This window comes from Adiantum capillus-veneris, chromosome 7, assembly GCF_014529385.1.
Source record: "Adiantum capillus-veneris isolate H3 chromosome 7, ASM1452938v2, whole genome shotgun sequence".
In the NCBI taxonomy this organism is placed as follows: domain Eukaryota; kingdom Viridiplantae; phylum Streptophyta; class Polypodiopsida; order Polypodiales; family Pteridaceae; genus Adiantum; species Adiantum capillus-veneris.
The window spans coordinates 165439300-165465132 of NC_140937.1; the positions used below are offsets into that span (position 1 = coordinate 165439300).

A 25833-nucleotide genomic window follows, 5' to 3' on the forward strand; every position below is an offset into this window, starting at 1 on the left:
TTAGATACATATTCAAGATGACTGTGAAAGGAGGTTTTTAACACTAGAATGGTAACCTAACAAGACATAAAAGTGTCCTTTCAGGGTTTTGGGAAAAATTTCCAAAACCATAGTAGATCCACTCATTTTGAAAAATCCTTTCATGAGCTTATAGTTCAATAACTACTACATATGGAAAAAATGAGACTTGTAATTTTTTTCATCACTTGGTCACTACAAGCCCCCAAAGTTGATGGACCATTGCATTTTGCCCAAAACAACAATTTCTTACGGTTGATTGCATATAATTAAAAGTGGGGATTTTTGTAGGACATGAAATAAAATGCTCCGTTAACTTCAATGGGTTGGTGACCAAAACATATGGTTGCTTTTACCTCACTTTTTTTTTGGGCAAAAAAAATCGGTACAAAAAAGTTGCATTTTTGCCATTCTGCGGACCTATCATCAAAGTTTCTATAGTCACGCTCAATATAGATACTATATACATGTTTTTTTGGTTCCCTTTGGGCCTTTGGATTCAAAAGGAACCATGGAGCATGTCAAAAGGATAATGGATCTCTTAGAATTGGAACCTTGGGGGCAATGATAAAGTGCTAAATACAGCAAACATAAAAAAACTGGATTTAGCATTATGACCTCTAGAAACCAATAGAAACTACTCAATATCTAGCCAAGTTTGTATTCTATGATTCGATATGGTTACTACCTACAAAATACACACAATTGGCCTAAGAAACTAGCAATATTGAGAAAGTTATACTTGCTACTCTAAAATGTATCGTATTCTTCAGCAATCAAAAAACTCAACCATCATCATATACTATGCTATATAGCATATTAGGTCCCCCAAAACTCAAGGAAGATTAGCTTTATGTTATACATTACACTTACACAATCAAAATTGAATTTGGATATCAAGAAAGCCACCAAAAAAATTATAAAAGTGCTAATTTTGGCCAAAAAACAGGATTATGCAATTCTTGTAAATTGGTCATAACTTTCAATTTTAACACTTAGCTCTCCCTACAAGCATCCAAACATGTTGAGAACTATGAAGGCCTAACCTCTAGCCATCTAAACCTCATAAACATGAAGTTTAGAGTGGTATAGTTGCCAAAAATTGAAAAAAAAAACAAAAACAAGACCCGTTTTTCACATAGTTTAGGATCAAAAATGTTGTGCAAAAGTAAGTTAAATGGTGAGATCGATACTCCAAAAAAAATGCTAAGTTTTTTTCAGCTCATAAGGCAACTTTGTGGATATATAGCACCTAGAAATTCATTTTCATACTCTTCAAATAATTCAAGCAAAATGGTCACTTAACAGGACACAAAAGTGTCCAAGGACATAAAAGTGTCCTGTTACCATTCTAGTGTTAACAAGGAAGAAATATAGGATAAGGAGAAGCTTCTCAATTTTTGCAACTAGCTATGGGTTCCATGTTCTGAAATCTGCGTACAAAATCGCTTAATTTTTGTATACTTAGCTCTGCATCGGTAAGCCTATCATGCTTTTCATACCATTCTTCAGTATTGGTTGTATCAGAGAATGGAAGGTGGCGCATCTTATTGACGTGAGCTTGTCTTTCTATGAGACAATCCATGAAAAAAATACAATCTTGATCAACCATTGCTTTTGATATTCGAGCATTGTCCCATGCACATCTTGGTTTATAATAATGATCAAACCTTATATCCAAACCCAAGGGATTATTGGCAACGATCTTTCCAAAATGCTGATGAAATAAATGTTGTGGCACACAAGTAAAATTGAGTCGAAATGCATCTTACTCCCAAATCTTGAAGATCACGATTGAACAGATTCCAAGCTTTTGATTCATCATCAAAGCTTTTTTTGCACGTATAGTATCCCTTGAAGGATGTATCAGTAATTCATGGGCATCAATGTATAATATATCACGTCCTATTATAATATTCCCCTGAGCAGTTTGTTCTTGTGCCCACTGAATATTCTGACAAAAGTTAGTTGAAGGTTCAGTACAGAATTCTGGTTGACCATCCACGTAAGTTTCCCACGCAAGAAACGTATTTGGTACCAAATATTCAGTTGTTGTTGCATTCACTGATTTCCGGTAACTTCAACTCCACAGCAACAGGATGCTGTCGTTGTGTATCGAGAAAATAATTTTTTTGTATACTCAAGAGGCAGCTTACGTAAATATGCCATTAAATCTAGCTGTAACAAAGAGAGAAAAAATCAAGCTCAATGTTATATACCACTTTTTAAAAATGCCTTAAATTTCAAAAGTTCTTATATGTAGTCTAATTTAGTTAAGTTAAATAATTGAAAGAGAATTATTTGCTATATTTTATTAATTATAACCATTACTATAATGAGAACAAAGATAAAAGAATGCATGAAAAATGATACTTTTTTATTTTAAATTATAAAATGATTTGAAAGATACATATACGTACTAGAGCCTTGGTTTTCTAAATATGTAATTTCAAATAAGATTCTGTACACTGATAATAAAAAATGTGTTATGGCTTTGGATATATATATATATATATATATATATATATATATATATATATGCATATTTTTATATTAAAACTCTAATAGTATATTATTGTAATACACAATCATGAGATATACTAGCCAAATCTAGAAAATGATTGATTTAATAATATTGTATAGATATTCTATCAACAAATACTAACTCTAAAAATAAAAGCTTAAAACATAAAAGATAAATTTAATAATATCATATAAGTTTTTTTAAAGATGAGTACGAGTCATAGAGATAAAAGCTCATATAGAAAGAACAAACAATATCTTTTTCTAGATTTTATAAATACAAACTAGCAAAAAAAGAATCAACAAATAAATACAAACACGATATGAAAGTCAAGTGCAAAAATGTAAAGCATACCATACCAGGTTCTTTCAAAAAATCGCTATGTTATCGAACGTCATAAAGGTATTAAAATAAATAATTGTTGTATCGATAATTTTAAATATTATGTCTTTTACAAATAACCTACATACAAAAATAGGAGAAGTTGGTCTAAATTGATCAGATCTTTTTTTAAAAACGTGTCAGTTGTATAATTTGTACACTGTTCGGGATATGGGTTCCATAGTACAAACTATCTAAATATCAATTATAAACAGCAATTATTTTGTTTTTTTGGAGTAGTTTTTGGTACCTTCCTCAACAATGTTCTCGTCGCTGCGTTCTTCTGGTGCAAAACCCGGGGGGAAGTCTTGAACTAGTACCTCTTCTGAATCATGTACATCAACATGTTCTTCTGTTCTTCTCATGCTCCGCCAAGCAGTTTCTGTATTCGCTGTTGAGAGTAACGAAGTTTCTGTAGTTTCTTGTGCAGAACTATCACTATTTGGGAAAATAAATATTGGAGTCGAGACATTCGAAGGAGCAACTAGATTGCTTGACTCCATTTAGAATTGTTCTTTTAAAAATCTTTTGAAAAACATCATACATATGTTTGTTAATTAATAAATATAAAAAAATTTAAAGAACAGAGCAATTGATCTGTACATTTACTATTATACTATAATAGTAAATAGTCTTTTTAAAAGCATGTGTTTTTGAAATGCATGATTTTATTTCAATATCAACAGTAGGTACAGAGAGGGCGATAGAGAGAGGGAGAAAAAAGACTATTATTTAAAAAAAGACTTGAGTAATGAAAAATCTATACACTGTGTACTTTTTTATAGAAATAATTATTAAGAAGACAAAATTACTTGTCAAGAAGTCAAAATCGATATAAATTGAGCTAATAATTTTGAAAAAAAAGGCAAATTTTTCTATTCACAGTTTGGTCGCAGACCAGCATCTACATCTACATAGAGATTGTACTGATGAGCATTTCGTAACATAGCAAATAACTCGTACAATCTAGGCCTTTCCAGTGGGTTTGTACGAGTACAGCGTTCTGCAAATTCATACAAAGCTCTTATAAATACATTTTTTGGTTCCTTGCCCTCAGGTGAAACAAACTTTAAAAGCCTAAAAAGAGTTTTGCCAAAGGAATAAATTTCAGCTGCTAGGGTATAAACTGCTGGTTTAGAACTGAGAAATTCGGGAGTGACCCATGGGTAACGCTTTTTGTATGCTTCGACGGTCTTTGTTCTGTTGTCTGGCAATGGTTCGTGCGCTTTCTTTGTACTGGTACTCGTACTTTTTCCCCAATTTGAAATGCCTACATAAACATCTTCTGTTTTCTTTGAGAAATGTAGGTAAATATTCTGTAGCTGCAAGTCATTGTGCAAATAGCCGTTCAAATGTATGTAGCTTATAGTCTGCTCCAGTCCATTAATAATGTCGAGTATATGTGTCTTGAAACGCTCTTTTGTACCAACCTTCTGAGAGATACTAACGTAATGCTTAGGTGGTGTAGTAGTACTTCCTGAAGCTCCTAACCATGTCCAATTTGTGAGTGCAAGTCCATTCCAAAAAGGGTATATTACAATGGACTCTTCTTCACTACGACAGAGACCAAGCGGCAATATAATACCGCTATGGTTTATAGATATGCTTGTAGCTTCAGAGTCTGCTCGCAATTCTGGTGTGATAGTATTTTCCACAGCAGTAAAATTTTTTGTTGTGTATGTGTTTTCCTTAAACAACTGATCTAGAATTTTGCACTTGCAAGAGTAAGTACCATAGCCATGCTGAATCCATTGTGAGTCTTCGTAAAAATGAATTTGTCGACGCTGCAACAAGGTAAGCTGCACGTGTTGAGATGGTTCTCCACCATGATTAATTTTTCTGGGTTGTACATTGTCCATCTGTACATACTTTCGTTTCCCTTTTGTTGTTTAAATTTTTTTGTATGGCTGCTCTATTTTTTCTACTTTCAATACAGTAAAACTATCTTCACGTTCTTTTTGTTTTAATTGCAAAAACGATCTTTTAAATTCACCAAGGCCTCTTTTAAATTCACCAAGGCCTCTGCTTATTTCATTAAGAAAAGGTTTTGAAGAAAGAAATTTATTGCAATGTTCAAAATAAGACCATTTGGCTTTCAAATTAGCAACACTTGCTTCTTGCAATATTGCTAATAACTCCTGTAGATCAGCACGGGTAGGATCAAAATAAATTTCAAGTTCTTGGTTGGTGAAAGCCAAGCATCTTCTAACAATTATAGCCACCAAACAACGATGCTCGTCTTTATCTAAACCCCTCTTCTCTCTTGAAATTTCCATGATCTACATAAAAATAATGACAGTTATATTCAATATTAAAGAAGAGAGTGCATATTGATCAACAATCATAAACAAGGAAGTCAATGCAAAATCACGGTATGTTCTAGTATATTGATTTGCAGTTTTTTACTCTTATTAATATTATAATTTTAAAAAAAACATAACTGAATCCAATAAATTATAAGTAGTTTAATGAAAGCTGTTAATAAGTATATTTTTATATAAGTATTTAGTGAAAAATAATTTTTTGTTTTTAAATAATTATATATATCTTTCTATATTTTCAAATCAATATAAACAGGTAGTAATTCAAAATATTAAATTTATTCCATTGTTTAGAAGAAACTAATCTATCAAGAAAAAATAAAAATGCAATAAATTATTGTAAAATAAAATTATTTTCAAATACAATAGTTCATACTACGATACATGGTTAACTAATTACTTATAACTAATTATTATAAAAGAATATTACTCATATACAAACATAAAAGTCAGTAATAGACATCAAGTTTCTCGAGCGTGAACTAAGTATACTGCAAACCATTTGAAGACAAAATAAATATACTATTTTGTACCCATTTACTTGATTACAATCACCTAATATGAAAAGTTAAGCAGTAGAAAATATATCTCCTATCTATAAAAGATTTTTTTTTTGTTTTATTATTTGTGTAACCTATTAGTATCAAAATTTAGCCAGTAAAGAACTTGTTTGTTCATCTTCTAAAGTATGTCTCTTAAGTATAACTCAAATATATTATAAACCGTTATAAGACAAAATTATTATACCATTTTGTACTCCATTATTCTACCCTATTAATCAATCGAGCTAATTAACATAGAAATCTGATCAATGGAAAACTTTGTTCTTACGTGTAAATATAAATTTTTTTTAGGACAAGTTATTTCTTAAAATACATATAATGCAAATGATTATAACAATTTTCTAAACAAAATAAACAAATCCTATACAGAAGTATAAGCATACATTCAAGTGGAGTAGGAACATATTTTTTATTCATGAAAAAAATATAGCTACGAATTGTACATGGACCAATTATTAAATTATCAAAAAAAAAAATGGCTTTTAAATACGACAATCCAAACCGTATTCTCCATTGTTTTGTGTTTCATTACTTGTCTGTAACCTATTAGTATCAAAATTTAGTCAATGAAGAACTTGTTTTTTCATCTTTTAGAGTATATGTCTCTTACATATAAATCAAATATATTATAAACCATTCGAAGACAAAATTATTATACCATTTTGTACTCCATTATTCTATTCTATTAATCAGTTGGACTAATTAGCATAGAAATCTCATCAATGGGAAATTTTGTTCTTATGTGTAAATATGATTTTTTTTAAAGACAGGTTGTTTCTTAAAATGCATACGATGCAAAGGATTATAACAATTTTCCAAGCAAGATAAACGAATCCTATACAGAAATATAAACATACATTCAAATGGAGCAAGAACATATTTGTTATTTATGAAAAAAATACAAGTATGAATTGTGCATGGACCAATCATTAAATTATCAAAACACAAAATGACTTTTAAATACAACAATCCAAACCGTATTCTTGGTCATGGTTAGTAAACATGAAAATTTGATGAGTCAAAACAATTTTTGAGCAGGATAAATAAAGTCTACATAAAGACATAAGCATATATTCAAGCAAGATAGAAATATATTTTTCTATCCAAACAAAAGAATATGACTAGGAATTATGTGGGTCAATCATTAATTATTAAAAATCAAAATCATTAAATTCTCAATAGACAAAGAAAGTGTTAAATATGACAATTTACACTACACTGCTTAATTGTGACCAACGAGCATACAAATTTGATACAGAAATCTCTTAAATATACATATAAAACTTCATGAACTCTCTCTTTTTTTAATACAAAATAGAATTCTTGTTAAATGAATTTTCAAACGCAGCGTAAAAAATTCCAAACAAAAATATCATCATCATTATAGAAACTTAACTGACATTTATAAATCAATATCATAAATTCTACTATTATTTCCAGTATGTAGAACATTTTTTTAAAAAAATTTACATAATTTAACATGAGTATGAAGCATATAAATTATTGATAAGATTAAATACAATACTTTATTTTCTTTGAACAAACACTACCAAGTCTTCAAGAGAAGACACTAGCGTGCATTCAAGCAGAGAGTTTCGTATTTTTTTCGTACTACTCTGTCTCTGAAAGACGTAAGAGTGTACTTACATGTAATTTTTCTATTTATTTTTTATTAGAACACAACCAAGTCTTTAAGAAAAGACGATGGTGTGTATTTAAACATACTTATTTTCTATTTTCTCTGCACAAGTACGTCCTAAGAGGACAGCAAAGTGCAAAAAAAAAAAAAAACTAGAACTAAGCATATCCTAAATCAAAATTTGCTTCATATATGATTTGGAGTTTCATGTTTTAGTATATCTATTTCTTATAATTCGATTTCAATATTATTTCTATTATAAACCGTTGCAAGACAAAATTATTATACCATTGTGTACTCCATTATTCTACTCTGTTAATCAGTTGGGCTAATCAACATAGAAATCCCATCAATGGAAAACTTTGTTCTTATGTGTAAACATGAAATTTTTTTAGGACAGGTTATGCATGCAATGCAAATGATTATAACAATTTTCTAAGCAAGATAAACAAATCCTATACAGAAATATAAGTATACATTCAAATGGAGTAGGAACATATTTTTTTATTCATGAAAAAAATACAAGTATGAACTGTACATGGACCAACCATTAAATTGTCGAAACACAAAATGACTTTTAAATATAACAATCCAAACCGTACTCTTGATCATGGTTAATAAACATAAAAATTTGATGAGTCAAAACAATTTTTTGAGGAAGATAAATAAAATCTACATAAAGACATAAGCATATATTCAAGCAAGATAGAAATATATTTTTCTATCCAAACAAAGAATATGACTAGGAATCCTATGTGGATCAATCATTGAATTATTAAAAATCAAAATCATTAAATTCTCAATAGACAAAAAAACTGTTAAATATGACAATTTACACTGCACTGCTTGATTGCGACCAATAAGCATAAAAATTTGATAAAGAAACCTCTTAAATACACATATAAAACTTCATGAATTATGTTTTTTTTAATACAAAATAGAATTCTTGTTAAATGAATTTTCAAACGCAGCATAAAAAATTCTAAACAAAAATATCATCATCATCATAGAAACTTAACTGACATTTACAAATCAACATCATAAATTCTACTATTATTTCCACTGTACAGCATTAAAAAAAAATTGTTCAAAATTTATATAATTTAACATGAGTACGAAGCATATAAATTATTGGTAAGATTAAATATAATACTTTATTTGCTTTGAAGAAACACTACCAAGTCTTCAAGAGAAGACACTAGCGTGTATTCAAGCAGAGAGTTTCGTATTTCTTTTGCACTACTCTTGTCTTTGAAAGACGTAAGAGTGTACTTACATGTAATTTTTTTATTTATTTTTTATTGAAACACAACCAAGTCTTTAAGAAAAGACGATGGTGTATATTTAAATATACTTATTTTCTATTTTTCCTGCACAAATACGTCTTGAGAGGGCAGCAAAGTGCAAAAGAAAAAAACTAGAACTGAGCATGTCCTAAATCAAAATCTGCTTCATATATGATTTGGAGCTTCATTTTTTAGTATGTCTATTTCTTATAATTCGATTTCAATATTATTTCTTGTTTTTTGTATGACTATATTCTCAGAATATCATATCAAGACAAATTGACAAGATTTTTTTTAAAGAAATCAAACATATTTATGAACAAAAAATCTAATACTTTCTAAAAACAAACATATATACTGGAAGGGCTACTAATTTGGGCTCTCAAAAATACCCCTGCATACCATTAAAAAAATTTAAACCCTATGAAAAGAGTACAAAATATTTGACTAATGAATTTTACAATGGAAGAAGCTTCAATCATCTAAGCTTCAACACAATAAACAAACACAAACAAGCAACGACACTTGGCAAAATATAAAATAGAAGACCTATAAAGAACAAAAGCAATCATTCAAATCAATCATCTTCAATAGGTCCAAGTATCAATAGGTATGATTGTCAATGGCTACCTCCAACATTTGGTTTAGTCTTTAGCTCAGAAAGTGCCGTCTAATCGTGTAGTAAGTTATTAGAAACACTTACCACTATGTCAGTTTCGCTTGTCAATAGTGGTGGCTGAAATCTGAGGGTGCTAAAAGCTAACTTATGGGATAGTTTCTAGGACTTGATGATGGTTGAAAACTAAGGATTCTAAAGACTAAAACTTGATGGTTGATCTGATGCTACTCGTAAGATTGATTTGAATGATGGTACTTCTAAAGATCAGCTCAAAGTAACTTTATTTGAGGACTCAATACTGAGACTGAAGGACAAGCTCTCCTTAAACAATCGTCTCTTGCAAGTTTTAGTTAGGTTGGATTATCTATCTCTGTCATCTTCTTTTGCGTTTTCTTCGTTCACGGAAGTAAGCCAAACAGTATGCTGGGCGAGCTCCTATTTCGTTGACAAAATTGGTCTTCACAGATTGAAGTTGACTTATGTTAGTAATGACTTAAATACGGTGTTGAACTATTGCTCTAAGGCTGGCTGATCTTGATGCAAAAATGCTAGCTGAATATATACTAAAAACATAGATAAAAAGGAGCATATGATGGCGGGCAAGCAAGGGAAGGGAAGTAGGTGAACAACACTACTCCTGGAACGAGATCAGCCATCAGGTTTCATCTTCTAGTACACTGTCTAGGTCTTGTCGGTTTGTGGAACTATGTATTGCTTGCCCTTTTGTGATACTCGGTCCTCATGTACAGACGTAGCAAACGAAGCCTTACATACAAAACCTGCGGAGCAGGAAACCGTTTTCCCACGTCAGGCAAGAAGAAAGAGTACAAACGCAAGAAATTCAAAACAGAAGCAGAACCTGGTGGTGAGGCCTACCAACAGAGGATTATGTTATCTCTTGGCATTTCGCCAAATGAAATCCCAAGGTTCACTCGCCCAACATATTGTCTGGGTTACTTTCACGAGCAAAGAAAATGCCAATTCATTATATGATGTAGGGAACGTTGAGGTATAGTGTGGTATTTATGGGGTGACCTGCTGTAAGATCTCGCTACATAAAAGCTGACAATGAAGACGTCCATGTACTAATGCAAGGACAGATTGTAAAATAGAGGCTATTGAACGACATTGCTCATGAATGCTTGGTTCGAGAGCTTGGTGCATTCTTCAACCTTCCAGCTAGATTAGCAGACTCGAGCAGTGGTTTTGATGCTCAGCATTCAGGCCACACACAAGGGATAGACTTAGGGTAGAGTAGGTGAGTAGGGAGCGAGTGGATTTTAGTTACGTTCGATTACCCATTGCTGTCATCTTCTTTTGCGTTTTCTTTCTTCCTAGGTCCCAATTTGTTTTTGTTTTTGTTTAGTAGCAATGTAATTAGCTTATGGTTTTGGTGATGTCTCATACTTACGTTCAGGTTGTAATTGCAAGCTATGTACGTCCATATGCTTTGTTATCTAGCTTGCTTTTTCAAGGACAGGTCCGGTCTGGAGCAGATTACAGGACACGGACTGTGATTTGAGAAGTGGAACTTGGAAAACCTTACTTCCATACTTCCATCATCGCGAGTAGGTTGACTTGTGCTCATTCGGTTACCATTTCGTTACCATATTGAACGTATCGGCGTTTTTTTAGTATTTTTAGTGTTTTTTTTGTAGGAAATTGCCTAGAGTACACACAGAGCCTCAAGAGTGATTGAAAACGTGAAAGCTGGGAGTTACGGTTCTCACACTTGCAACAGCATCTAGAAATTGAGCCCTACTCATTTGGCTATCAGCGAATGTCCACAGTGCTTTGATGCCGGAAATTGTGTATAACATAATTTCAGTCATATATAGAGATTTAGAGTGGGGAATTCAAGAGTATTGCTTTATGTACTTGAATATACATTAGGGAAGATCATCTGAAGGTTTTGGTTGCATTTGGAGTGGAATTTTTTGAGCTAGCTCATTGGCTGTGTTTTTCGACGAAGTAAAAACGGAAAGCTTGGCTTTGTGTGAAAGAAGTGTCCAAACAAGTTTTGCAGAGTGTCATTGGAGAACTAGAGAGTAGGGAACAATACATAGTTCCATAAATCTACAAGACCTAGACAACGTACTAAAAGATAAAATGTGATGGCTGATCTTGTTCTACTTCCACGACTGATGTGTCCGATGGTACTACTAGAGGTCAGCTGAATGGTATTTATGGCGTGACCTACTACAAGATCTCGCTACAAAAAAGGTGACAATGAAGACGTCTATGCACTAGTGCAAGGGCAGACTGTAAAATAGAGGCTACTAAACGATATTGCTCATGTATACTCGGTTCGAGAGCTTGGCGCACTGTTCGACCTACCAGCTAGATTAGGAGACTCAAGTAGTCGTTTTGGTGCTTAGCATCGAGGCCATATACAAGAGGTAGACTTAGGGTAGACTACGTGAACAAGGAGCGAGTAGATTTTAGTCAGGCTCGACTACCCATCTCTGTCATCTTCTTTTGCGTTTTCTTTCTTCCTGGTTCGCATTTTGTTTTTGTTTTTGTTTAGTAGCAGTATAATTAGATTATGGTTTTGGTGGTATCTCATGCTTGCGTTCCAGGTTGCAATTACGACCTATGTACGTCCATATGTTTTGTTATCTAGCTTGCTTTTTAGAGACAGGTTCGGCCTAGAGTAGATTACAGGTCACAGGTTGTGATTCGAGAAATGGAACTTGAAAAGCTTTGCTCCCATACTTTCGTCATTACGAGTAGGTTGGCTTGTGCTCAGTTGGTTACCATTTCATTAGCATATTGACCATATTGGCGTTTTTAGTATTTTCAACGTTTTTTTTGGCAAAAAATCGCCTAGAGCACACACAGAGCTTCAGGAGTGATTGAAAGCACGAAAGTTGGGACCTCCAATTCTCACACTTGCAGTAGCATCTAGGAATTGAGTCCTACACATTTGGTTATCAGCGAATGACAATTGCAATGTCCATAGCGCTTTGGTGCCGAAAATTGTGTATGACACAATTTCAGCGATGTATAGAGATTCAGAGTAGGGAATTCAAGAATTTTGCTTTGTGTGCTTGCATATACATTAGGAAAGATCAGTTGAAGATGTTGGTTGCATTTGGAGTGGAATTTTTCGAGCTAGCCCATTGTCTGCGTTTTTCAACGAAGTAAAAACGAAAATCTTGGCTTCGCATGAAAGAAGTACCCAAACAAGTTTTGCAGGGTGTCATTGGAGAACTAGAGAGTAGCGAAAAATACATAGTTCCACAAACCTACAAGGACTAGACAACTTACTAAAAGATTAAATCTGGTAGCTGATCTCATTCTACTTCCCAACCTATGGGATAGCTTCTAGGACTTGATGATGGCGGAAATCTGAGGGTTCTAAAGACTGACCTATGAGGTAGCTTCTAGGACATATACTGGCTGAAATCGAAGGGTACTAAAGGCTGAAATCTGAGGGTACTAAAGGCTGACCTATGAGATAGCTTCTAGGACATATGATGGCTGAAATCGAAGGCTACTAAAAGCTAAAACTTGATGGCTGATCTCATGCTTGCGTTCCAGGTTGCAATTACGACCTATGTACATCCATATTTTTTCTTATCTAGCTTGCTTTTCAGAGACAGGTTCGGCCTAGAGTAGATTATAGGTCACAGGTTGTGATTCGAGAAATGGAACTTGAAAAGCTTTGCTCCCATACTTTCGTCATTACGAGTAGGTTGGCTTGTGCTCAGTTGGTTACCATTTCATTAGCATATTGACCATATTGGCATTTTTAGTATTTTCAGCGTTTTTTGTGGCAAGAAATCGCCTGGAGCACACACAGAGCTTCAGGAGTGATTGAAAGCACGAAAGTTGGGACCTCCAATTCTCACACTCGCAGTAGCATCTAGGAATTGAGTCTTACTCATTTGGTTATCAACGAATGACAATTGCAATGTCCATAGCGCTTTGATGCCGAAAATTGTGTATGACACAATTTCAGCGATATATAGAGATTCAGAGTAGGGAATTCAAGAATTTTGCTTTGTGTACTTGCATGTACATTAGGAAAGATCATCTGAAGATGGTGGTTGCATTTGGAGTGGAATTTTTCGAGCTAGCCCATTGTCTACGTTTTTCAACGAAGTAAAAACGGAAATCTTGGCTTCGCATGAAAGAAGTACCCAAACAAGTTTTGCAGGGTGTCATTGGAGAACTAGAGAGTAGCGAAAAATACATAGTTCCACAAACCTACAAGGACTAGACAACGTACTAAAAGATGAAATCTGGTAGCTGATCTCATTCTACTTCCCAACCTATGGGATAGCTTCTAGGACTTGATGATGGCGGAAATCTGAGGGTACTAAAGACTGACCTATGAGGTAGCTTCTAGGACATATGCTGGCTGAAATCGAAGGGTACTAAAGGTTGAAATCTGAGGGTACTAAAGGCTGACCTATGAGATAGCTTCTAGGACATATGATGGTTGAAATCGAAGGCTACTAAAAGCTAAAACTTGATGGCTGATCTCATGCTTGCGTTCCAGGTTGCAATTACGACCTATGTACGTCCATATGTTTTCTTATCTAGCTTGCTTTTTAGAGACAGGTTCGGCCTAGAGTAGATTACAGGTCACAGGTTGTGATTCGAGAAATGGAACTTGAAAAGCTTTGCTCCCATTCTTTCGTCATTACGAGTAGGTTGGCTTGTGCTCAGTTGGTTACCATTTCATTAGCATATTGACCATATTAGCGTTTTTAGTATTTTCAGCGTTTTTTTGGCAGGAAATCGCCTAGAGCACACACAGAGAGCTTCAGGAGTGATTGAAAGCGCGAAAGTTGGGACCTCCAATTCTCACACTCGCAGTAGCATCTAGGAATTGAGTCCTACTCATTTGGTTATCAGCAAATGACAATTGCAATGTCCATAGCGCTTTGATGCCGAAAATTGTGTATGACACAATTTCAGCCATGTATAGAGATTCAGAGTAGGGAATTCAAGAATTTTGCTTTGTGTACTTGCATATACATTAGGAAAGATCATCTGAAGATGTTGGTTGCATTTGGAGTGGAATTTTTCGAGCTAGCCCATTATCTGCGTTTTTTCAACGAAGTAAAAACGGAAATCTTGGCTTCGCATGGAAGAAGTACCCAAACAAGCTTTGCAGGCTGTCATTGGAGAACTAGAGAGTAGCGAAAAATACATAGTTCCACAAACCTACAAGGACTAGACAACGTACTAAAAGATGAAATCTGGTAGCTGATCTCATTCTACTTCCCAACCTATGGGATAGCTTCTAGGACTTAATGATGGCTGAAATCTGAGGGTACTAAAGGCTGACCTATGAGGTAGCTTCTAGGACATATGCTAGCTGAAATCGAAGGGTACTAAAGGCTGAAATCTGAGGGTACTAAAGGCTGACCTATGAGATAGCTTCTAGGACATATGATGGCTGAAATCGAAGGGTACTAAAAGCTAAAACTTGATGGCTGATCTGATGCTATTTCTGGGGCTGATTTGAATGATGATACTACTAAAGATCAGCTCAAAATAGGTTGATTTGAGAACTCAATACTCAGACCCATCAGAACTCTATCTTCGAGGTGGGTGTTGTTTTTTGGGGTCAACAATGTGCATTTCTTAGCGACAGCAAAGAGGTGAGGGTTCTGTTTTCGCTCGAAAAATGTGCATGCCTTAGTGAAAGGTTGCAAATTTTGGTTGATTTGATCCATGTGACATTCAATGCACAGCTCTTTGTTTCTTACTCTGGAGTTATGGCACTACCTCTAATGGTCAACAAAAATATCTTGTGCTCTACAAGGAGGTTCTAGAGGCTTCCGGCTGCCTCAGCAAGATCGCAGCGGCATATAGAGACCAATACGTATCTGTGTCTGCATGGAATTCCTACCATCATTTTCGGCATTGCAAAGCTTGCCTTCTCTGGGAAGTTGTTTACTACCAGTGGTGGCCTTTCTTTAGGGACTACCACCACCCATCTCTTTAGAAGCAAAGAATTCAAGCAGAAGCAGGAGTTTGCTAGCGTTTGCGCTTGCAGCCCCGACGAAGTTTTTTGACACCCTGGCAATCGACAAGCCATTTACTACCACTTGCTCTCTGCTCTTTTTCACGGTGACAAGCCAGAGTTTATTACTACCACCTTTGCATACACCATTGTTAAGGTCTTCCATACCTTTGAAGTTGAATGGGCCAATCTCTGCGATGACATCCGGCAGGGTGAGCTGACTAGCTGGAATACGGACCTCGACTTGAGGGCAGCCATACCCAAGTTCATGCCAACGCCAAACCCCGAGCTTGCTCATGGGATTGCTTCCAAGTGCTCCACTCTTGAAGGCTGGGCTGGTGTGATTCCTCACATATGACCCAATTGCAAGTACATCTACCTCGACCGCTTGCGCCACTATGCTGGTGCTCTGACTCTTGTCAGTACTGACTATGGCTCTACAGAGTCATACATTGGGGTGAATACTAACCCAAAAGTTGAGCGCAGAGATGTGACCTTTCCTGTGGTGCCCAGTTTGGCCTACTTTGAATTCATCCCAATGCCTTCAAAAGGTATCATTGATGGCTGCCAACAAGAGGCAGACCCAGTCAAACTCACTGAGGTGGAGACTGTCCGCGAATACGAGGTCATTTTGACGACATATGAAGGTAGAAAATTCCATTTTTTGGCTAAGACTAGCTCAATCTGTCAGTATTGCCATTTAGTTTTCTTTGAGCTAGATTATGTTGTCTTTTTTTCTGAAGTAAAATTTGGTCTATGTGCAAGTTTGTATCGTTATAGGCTGGGGGACGTCGTCAGGGTGATTGGCTTCTTCAATGCATCGCCGCAATTGGCATATGTATGTAGGCAAAATGTGTTGCTAACTGTGTACATAGCCAAGAACACAGAGGAGGACTTACAGCTTGCTGTGAATGAAGCAGTGGAGGAGCTAAAGAGACATGATGCGAAAGTAGACCTCATCGACCTCACGAGCTTTGCTGACTTGTCTAGTTCCCCGAGACACTATATGGTCTTTTAAGAGTTCAGCAGGAAAAGCATTAGCAAGTCGGTTCGCCAAGATAGCCAAAGAGGCATCTCACCATTGGATCTCAAATTCAATGAAGTGATGAAACAAGGATGTGAGCAAGCAATGTATGAGGAGAGCGTACTGAGGGCGTGTGCCATTGCAATGGATCTTGCTTTCATGGACCCTGGGTATGAGGGGTCTAGGAAGGGCATTGGAGCTACGTTTCGTACAGCCAGGCACCTTCCGTGGGCTACTAGACCGCTATCTAAATCGGGGTGTCGGGGCAATAGCGCAATACAAGACGCCACGCTGCGTTGTCTCCAAGGAGGTACTCAACTTACTCAGGAATAGAGTAGTACTATTTGTTCACAGCTCAACTTATCTTTGAATACAAGAAAAATGATGGGGCTGGTTCTAGAGTTGAAGCACTTCCAAAACACAAAGTGAGCGATGAGCCAAATACGGTGCTAAATACGAAGCAAGTGAAAAACACTACTCCTGGCTGTTTACAAATGGAACGCAAGCAAGTTATAGCGGCGAATACATTGCGAAGCTCAGATGCGAATTCCAAGTGCAGTCATACATGATTGTAGCATGGGAGAGTCCGTCACTTTGCGCTTGTAAAGCAGTCCACAGCTTTTTCACACATTTCTTGCGAACAGAAAACCATGCAAGCCCACTTCCAACATAAGCCTCATAGAAGATGAGTATCGCAAAAGAGCAAGCAATACATAATCGACTTCCAGCACAAGCCTCATAGAAGCTGAGTATCACAAAAAAGCAACCAATACATAGTTCCACAAACGTACAAGAGCTAGACAGAATCCCCTCGAAAATGACGTCTATAAACTGTTGCCTGCAACACATTTTGACACTAATACTGATCTTGATTTTAAAACTCTTTGATGGTTATACTCACTAATAAAGATATCAAAGCAGGCAAGGATCAATTGTATTCTGGTACTATGCATTACTGTAGGTCACTCTCGGCGATTTCCAATTTTGGCCCTTCTCTTGCGGAGTTGGCTCGGACCTCGCCTCACTAGTCTCTTCACTGTGATCCAGCGCTTTGCCAATTCATTATAGGCGTAAGGAACACTAGGGTATACTGTGATATCTATGGGGTGACCTATTGTAAGATTTCGCTACAAAAAAGGTGACAATGAAGACGGCCATGCACTAGTGCAAGGACAGACTGCAGAATAGAGGCTATTGAATGAGGTTGCTCATGTATACTCAGTTCGAGAGCCTAATATACACTTCGACGTTCCAACTAGATTAGGAGACTCAAGTAGTGGTTTTGGTGCTCAGCATCAAGACCACACACAAGGGGTAGACTTAGGGTAGACTAGGTGATCAGGGAGCAAACGGATTTTAGTTAGGTTCGATTGTCCATCTCTCTCATCTTCTTTTGCGTTTTCTTTACTCCTAGTTCATCAGAAACCACCAGCCAACGAAAACTGACAGGTGACACCCATAACATGGACTTGGCACATGGAATACATCAGGCTTATCTTATAAACCAGGACTGAAAATGCAAGTTTCAACAAGGCTAACAGTAGAAAATAGCGGAGTATCGAATCACCACAAATAAGCTGGCGAGGCTAGATCCAAGCAATCCGACGAGTAAAGGGCTGAAAACTAAAAACGTCAGGGTTGTGTTACGAAGATAGAAAACGATAGGCCTGGTCTGGAGGTGCAAGGGGAAAAGTACTGGGACTGAATGCTACTGCTGAAAACTCAAGCTGATCTAAATAAGCACTCCAAGGAGCCACTACAGAGCACACCAATTGATCTAGAGCAAAATATCAGAGCTGGTTTGCTACTCCACCAAAATTACCAAAGCCTACATCATACTCCCATGAAGCAAGAAATCTCTCTCAACTAAACCCAATAAGCGTTATTACACATGCTAGCCCAAAATATTGGTAGATATATTTCAATGGCATACACTGCCTCACATTACAAACGTAAACTCCATTAACTTTACTTTACATTATTAGACAAGTGACATGAGTTTCATGCACGGACAACAAATTCGAAGCGTTGACCATACCCCGATTTCTCAAAACATGTGATCAGCAATCAAACCAGGAGCATAATTACGCACCTTACTGCAAATGACCTCGTCCGCTTTCCTTTCAGATACTTGCAAAGAGCTGCATAGGAAATAGTTAAACGATGTAGACAAATTTGACTTCTTTTAGTAATGGAAAAATACATTGCTTTGACAAGAAAATGCATGGTTTAAAATGGCCCCAATGCCCAACAAAACCTAAGTTTACTGGAAATCTTTTGCTTTACAGTAATAAATCAAGGTTGGAAAAGGAGATACCTTTCTATTCTAGTCGGAGAATAAAAGTCATTCTTACTTAATACTTAACCCTACACCTGAACAAAACTCTAGTTCAAGATTTGTGCCCCAAAATTTCTTGAATTCGGTAGACTTACATCGTCATTACATTTGCATGAAGTTTCTAGAATGTCACTTATTTGTCGGAACTAATTAAGTGTCAACTAAACAAATCAGAGTGCATACTAAGATTTCAAGAGCTCGTCATTTTCCCTCTCATTACCAGCATCTACGGATCGGAGAGGCAACACATTTTGACTCAAGCTACCAAAAATTGACCGAGCTTCTTATGATCTGCAACCTACTAGAAATTGATTGAGCCTCTTATGATCCTCAAATGGGTGCTTCCTTAATGATTAATTCAGCTTCTTCTTGGAGTTGTTTCCTAATGGAGCCATGGTTTCTTTATAGCAACGCTAGCCCTTACCAACAAAGTGTTGCATCAAGTGGACGGTCAAACACTCCCTTTCAATTCTAATTATAACTTCATGGGTAGGGATTGACAACGCTAGCCCTTACCAACAAAGTGTTGCATCAAGTGGACGGTCAAACACTCCCTTTCAATTCTAATTATAACTTCATGGGTAGGGATTGACAACCCTCTCGTGGATATACAGAAAGTCTTCGTTTTATTGAGGTCTTGGTCGAGAACCTGTCACCTTCTGTAGGGTCAGGTAGACATTTTCAAATTTGAGTTGTGGTTGATTGTGTCCATTTTCTAGTCACTTTTAATTTGGAAGGGGAACACCGCAATACTACAGATGATTTGAAGGACTGTTCTGAAGCTGAATGTGGACAAAGAAGCTATAGTCATAAGTACTCAGACTGGTAGCCATATCCAATCTAGAGGCTTTGGATTTCTTACATTTGCTAAAGAAGCATCATGCATTGCTGCAGTCACACAGCATTATCTAAAAAAGTATGTTCCGAGACTATTCTGAGTTCATTAAGAGGAAATTTACTAGGTAATGAGTCTAACAAAAATCCTTCAAATTCTACTCATATACCAGGGAAACTAACAGCTCCAACACAGAGCCGGGAGGCATCCTCAAGGTTCCTGAGAGTGTTACATATTGAGCAAGATCAGGTCAGAATTCTTTCAACAAAACTTTTGTACAAAGTAAGCTGATGCAGAACTGAAAATGCCTTAGGTGAAAGGCTGTCTCAAAGCACATGGATAACAGTAAAGCAAGGCTTTTTTGAACTACCTTGAGAAGTTGAAGGGATCTCTCACCCGTCACTAGCTAGAGTGCTCCCCCTTTAAATTGAAAGAGATACACGCAGAGGAATCAAGATCAAACTTGGCTATCCTTGAAGAAGAAGAAGAAGAGGTCACATCACTCTGTGGACAGCGCCTTCTTCACAAAGCCAAACACGATAATAGGCCGGCATATATAATCTGTCTACATAACAGCTCAAGTTGCGACATAAACTCATGCGAGAATGCTCTCTCTCTCTCTCTCTCTCTCTCTCTCTCTCTCTCTCTCTCAGGGTCATCTGTCAGCTGCAACTGTATGGCCAAAGATAAACTGTAAGCCTATGTTCTTGTACTCGTAAGTTGGTTTCGCAAGATTTACTACTCTGCCATAATCCAAATGGTACAGTTTCAGATTTCCTGATGGGGATTTTGACATACAGTGGGTAGGAGCTCAAACTCAGGCTTTGGAATAGCCATCAAACTTGTCAGATCACTGCGCATGCCTCCATAATCACCTCAAATTTACTGAAATTCGAAGGTTTCAGCCAGAAAAAGAAATTTAAATGCTACTTATGCGACGGCTAAGTTCACTCCGTTTTGAGTATAAAAGTGATGTGAAGAGAAAATGGAGAAGCTACAGAGAGTATTTTGCACACCTTCGTGAGGAATTTGAGCATGAACAAAGGGCTGGACTTGCAAGAAGAGTGTAATGAAGAACGCGGAGAAAGATAAGAGCTGAGCGCCCCAGCTTCTTGCTTGTACCATCTTAGCTCGGTTAAGCAATCAGCCCAAATACAAAAAATTACGTAAACAGTTGCTCAAGCCATTCACCCAGAGCAGAGAGCCTTCTAGTTTTGTGTTGAGCTTCTTGAATATGGTGCAGAAAACCCAAACAAAATGCATATTGCAGAGCCGCAGAAAATCCCACCCCTCTCTCTCTCTCTCTCTCACACATACACTTCTACACCAAGTAATCGAACCTGTAAAAAACATAGATGATGAAAGAGACAGAGAGACACCTCTTCAAAATCGTACGATCCCTTCCTCCCTCTCACAACCTCGCTATCAACTGCAGCAGAGAAAAAGTGCGCGCACACACACACACACACAAACAAATTTCCACGCTCAAAATGCACCCAAACAAAAATAGAAATTTCACGCATGCCCTCCACCCAAAAAAAAAAGCCTTACTCGGCCACTCTCCATTGGCGTCATACCCTATGGCCATGCTAGCAGAAAATCTCCCTATAGTCCCTGCCTTACGGGAGTGCCAATAAAGCCAAGCCCTTGTAAGCATGAGCTCCCACAGACTTGGAGCTCTTGAGGGGTGTAGAAGAAAAACGAGCAGGATCGGCGTCCAATAGCATGTCCACCACTTCCCGCATGGAAGGGCGGTTCATAGGCAGTGCACATGTACAGAGCATTGCTACGCGCAAAAGCATCAGCATGCCCTCCCTCCAACAAGGCACAAGCCCTGCATCCAGCACCTCCCCTGCATCCTCTGCCGTTGCAAGCTTTCCCCTTGTCCATCGTACAATGTCCATGTTGTCTCCGAACACATCCCAATCCACTGGCTTCTTGCCGGTCACAAGCTCCAGCAGCACCACTCCAAAGCTGTATATGTCACTCTTCTCCGTCACTTTGGGCGTGTAGGCATGCTCTGCAGTCCCCAAACACTTATCCATATGAGACTTCACACAAGCAGCTCCTATATGATATGTCACTTGAGATTAGTGCGGTTTACGACTATGATACACAATGCAGGTTGAACATGGTCCAAGAAGCCCTTGATGCGCTGAGCTCTATGTGTTCGTGATGCATCACTGATAAATTCCATGCACGTGAAGCCTTACATAGCATTGCAAAACACATGGCCTTCAAGAATTACCTGGGGCAATGTAGCCATAAGATCCTGCCACCCGTGCAGTGAAAGCAGCTGAGCAATTTGTGTTGTCCGCACCGAGATAGTTCTCCATTACCTTGGCCACTCCAAAGTCTGCAACATAGGCATTAAGATGAGCATCCAGAAGTATGTTGTTGGACTTAACGTCTCTGTGAACAATTGGGGGAGAGCAATCATGGTGTAGGTATGCCAGGCCTTGGGCTGCTCCAAGCGCTATTTTGTAACGGCTGGGCCAGTCAAGAGCCAGATTTGTGCTGCCATAACCAGGATTGTGATGCAGCATGTCACCCAGGCTGCCATTAGGCATGTATTCATACACCAACAGTTTGGTATCCTTATTGGAGCATGTGCAGAGCAGCTTGACAATGTTCTTGTGCCGGATCTTGCCAAGGGTTGCCACCTCCACCTTGAATCCCTTGTCATCCTCACTGCCCTCATTGCCGCTGCCTTTCCTCAGCTTTTTAATAGCCACGGTTTGACCATTGCTCAGCACAGCCTTGTAAACTGTGCCAGCACCCCCACTTCCAAGGATCAAGTTGTCATCATCCAGCCGGCTCACAATGTCAAGCTCTCCATACTGCACCTTGTGAAACGAAGTAACCCTCCATGGAATTGAGGCTGAGGAGGGGCCACTCTCGCCCCCCTTCTTGCCTTGAATGACGCTTTTGAGTTGTGGTCCATGGACTCTGTAAAGAAACACCATTCCTACAATGAGAAGGATAAGTGCTGCTCCAAACGTTGCTCCCAGTAGCACTCGCAGAAAAATCTTCGACGGGCTTTTATTTGAAGAAACATCACAGGGCCTGATGCCCATTAGGTTTCTTCCACAAAGATCTGCATTACCAACAAAGCTCCCATCAAAGGCCCCATTCATGAAACCAGATGGAACGGGGCCTGACAGATTGTTATAAGAGATGTCAAAATTTGTTAATCGAAGCTCCGATAGCTCTGCAGGGATGCCCCCACTGAGCTGGTTGTGAGAGAGGTTGAGAACATTGATGGCAGAGAGGCTCGCTAAAGAAGAAGGAATCCCACCAACAAAAGCATTGTCTGCAAGCTGAAGAACGCTTAATTGTGTGCATTGGGCAAGCTTCACAGGAATTATACCAGAGAATGAATTTGACTGGATATAAAGATTAGACAGGTGATGTAACTTGCCCACCTCTGGCGAAATGATCCCTGAGAAATTGTTATTTGACACTGAGATGAATGAAAGATTCCACAAACTGTACATCTCAAATGGTAAGCTGCCAGAAAAGTGGTTGCTATCGAGTTTCAAAGTGGACAAGTTGTGAGCCCCGCGGATCTCTGGAGTGATGGTGCCTTCGAGATTGTTGTTATCTAGCTGGAGAAATACAAGAGCTGGGGAACCCCACAGACCTGAAGGCACTGCACCGGAAAGTAGGTTGTTGTTAAGCCGGACTCTTTGAAGAGGGGGGCAATTGCCGAGTGTTGATGGAATGGCTCCATCGAACCTGTTGTTCATGGCTGCAATTTCCTGCAAAACTCCTCCGCTGCATAGAAAGCCTGGTAGAGTACCTGTGAAGTCATTATAGGACACATCAAGTATCTCCAACTTGCTCACAGTACCCAAATTTGAGGGCAGCGGGCCATTGAAACTGTTATTAAACATAGAGATCTGTTTCAGCAGAGGGAAGATGGCGAGAGAGGAGGGAAAGGGGCCTGTGAGGAGGTTTTGATACACATGGAAACTGGTGAGATGATGGAGCTGTGAAATGGAGATGGGAAGAGGCCCAGCAAGCATGTTCATGGAAACGTCAAAATTGGCCAAGAGGGTGAGGTTGCCCAGGCTTGAGGGCACGGGACCCTCAAGATGGTTGTTGTAGAGCTCAAGCTGGGTGAGGCTCTTGAGGCTGGTGAGGCTTGAACCAAACCGTCCCGTCAGCATGTTGAAGGACAGATCCAGATTAGAAACCTTGAGGAGGTTACCAAGAGAGTCAGGGATGGCGCCATGGAGATTGCAACCAGCCAGCCAGATTTCTGAGAGCTCCGTCAGGTTACCAAGCTCTGGCGGGATGGATGCTGAATTGGAGAAGGGGTTGTACGCGAGATTCAACCTCTCCAGCTTGCTGAGGTTGCCCAAGAAGGAAGGAATAGTTTCATTGAGCAGATTTGCCACGAGATTGAGCTCCTGCAGGTGTGTGAGGTGCCCAAAGGAGGATGGGATGGCTCCCGAGAAGTTGTTAAAGGAGAGATCCAGGCGGCGAAGGGCAGGGAGATTGTCAATGGCCTCAGGCAGACCGCCCACAAAGAGGTTTGCAGAAAGAGCAAGCGTCTCCAGCTGAGTGCATTCGTAAAGTGAGCTGGGAAAGGGACCAGAGAAGTCATTGGAGTTGAGGTCCATGATTTTGAGGGCAGGGAGACTGCAGAGAGCGGAAAAATTCACGTCTCCAGCCTGGGTTCGCCCTTTAAGCCACAACTTTGAGAAATTCAGGCCCTCCACACGCTGCTCACTGTTGCAAGAAATACCAGTCCATGAGCAAGTATCTACATCGCTGCTGTTGAGCTTCCAATTAGTCAGAGCATTGTCTTCATCCAGCAACTCACTCTTGAATCTGAGCAAGAGATGGGCTTCTTCTGTGGTGATCGAGGACGCAAGGCAGCAGGAAGCAAAGGAGAGGATGAGCAACAGAAGAACAGAAACTAGTACCTGCGGCGTGTTGGAGCTAGAACAGGCCATCTCAGGAGAGTTGGAGCATCGTCGTGTAGGAGTGAGCTGCTGCTGAAGCCCCGTGACTCGCAAAAAGGAGATGACTATGACCATAGGTAGGAGTGCAGGGTCATACAAAGACAGCAAGGGAGATGACGGCATTGTAGATGTGTTGGGTGGGATGGATCATGGTACCCACCCCGAGAAAGAGGTGGGTGAAATGTCGCCTCCGATTCTTCTTTCCGAAGTGACGTGTGGTCTCATTTGGTCTTTGAAGTTTGCGCGGTAAGAACAAGTGATGAAATCACGAGGCCTGTCTGTGCATTGTGCAAGAATCAGAAACGATAGTTTTCGACGTCTGCCCTTCAAACGGCTGTCAACCTTGCGTTGGAAGGGACCAGGGTTGATTGGTGACAAATCCTGCACTTCAAGGGATCTTATTGAAGTTGCCTTTCAACTCCGAAGGAAGATAATTGTCTGATCGGTCATTAGAAGGACTGGCCATCTCATTGCCCTTCAAAGACCGACATCAAAGTGAACCATAGAGTATTGGGGATATGTTGGGAATTTGAAATTTGGGGATATTTTGCTTATCGAAATTCAACCTTTGAAGTTTGAAGTCTAGACGCTAGGTTTGCCCAAACTCCATGGTCGTGTAAGGTTTGAACGCATTAGAACCCTTGAAGACTAAAGGGCCAACATATAGCTTTGCCAAATTTTTACATGCCGCGTCGTGAGTTCTCACTGCTCAGTTCACAGAGTTTTCGCCCTTCCTGAATCCTCAGTGCTCTGCGTGCATCTCTTTCGCATACTCAGTGCTCTAAGCTCTTGAGTCTTCGCTATGGAGCCGACCTGCCCCGACGTTGAGTCGTTGATGTGATTCATCCGGTGTTGAGTCAGTTGTGTTGCAGCCTTCTACAACCTTCCACGAGAGCTCCCAAGTCCCAGCTCAGGACCTGTTGGTCGACGCTGCGTCTTGGAGGCTTGGAGCTTGTTGCACATGCTGCAACCAAAGAATCACGACTAACAAGCTCAACTTTCAAGCTCTACCCGACCCGCCAATGATATTATATACATAGCATTGTGAGTATTTAAATTGGTATAGCACACGCACGCACGCCATTGTCATTGTCAAAATTAACTAGGACATAGATTTCAAATTTCTTTTTGGAAATAATTCCAAGCTAGAAAACATGTTTTCTTTGTAAAACGGCTTTCAACCAAAACATGGTCATCTTCATAACACAAAATTGATTTGCCATGAACGAGGTGTGTTGGCAAAAATTGCATTTCCTTTCAAAGAGTACAATTCAATTAAAAAGTGAAAGAGTGAAAGGGTCACTGTGGCTTTCTAAAACAATAAGAAAA

At 38.6% G+C, this 25833-nt stretch overlaps 1 protein-coding gene and 1 pseudogene across 5 annotated transcripts in view; one reads left to right on the forward strand and one right to left on the reverse strand.

Annotated features, from left to right (window-relative positions):
- LOC147454990 (uncharacterized) overlaps positions 1–24682 on the reverse strand; it is a 28407-nt gene extending 3725 nt beyond the window's left edge. The window contains exons 1-3 of one of the 5 annotated variants that reach the window (XM_086516845.1): positions 21780–24680; positions 18451–18499; positions 2178–2196 (exon numbers count right to left, since the gene is read on the reverse strand). In XM_086516845.1, coding sequence (XP_086372971.1) covers positions 2193–2196; positions 18451–18499; positions 21780–24627 — 2901 coding nt within the window. In that variant the 5' untranslated portion in view covers positions 24628–24680 and the 3' untranslated portion in view covers positions 2178–2192. Of the gene's footprint in view, positions 1–2177; positions 2197–3760; positions 5203–18450; positions 18500–20139; positions 21552–21779 lie in introns of those variants that run through there. The other 4 variants (XM_086516844.1, XM_086516846.1, XM_086516843.1 and 1 more) reach the window with 4 other exon arrangements.
- On the forward strand, positions 14761–18103 carry LOC147454991 (jasmonoyl--L-amino acid synthetase JAR6-like; annotated as a pseudogene).
- Positions 24683–25833: the final 1151 nt, after the last annotated feature.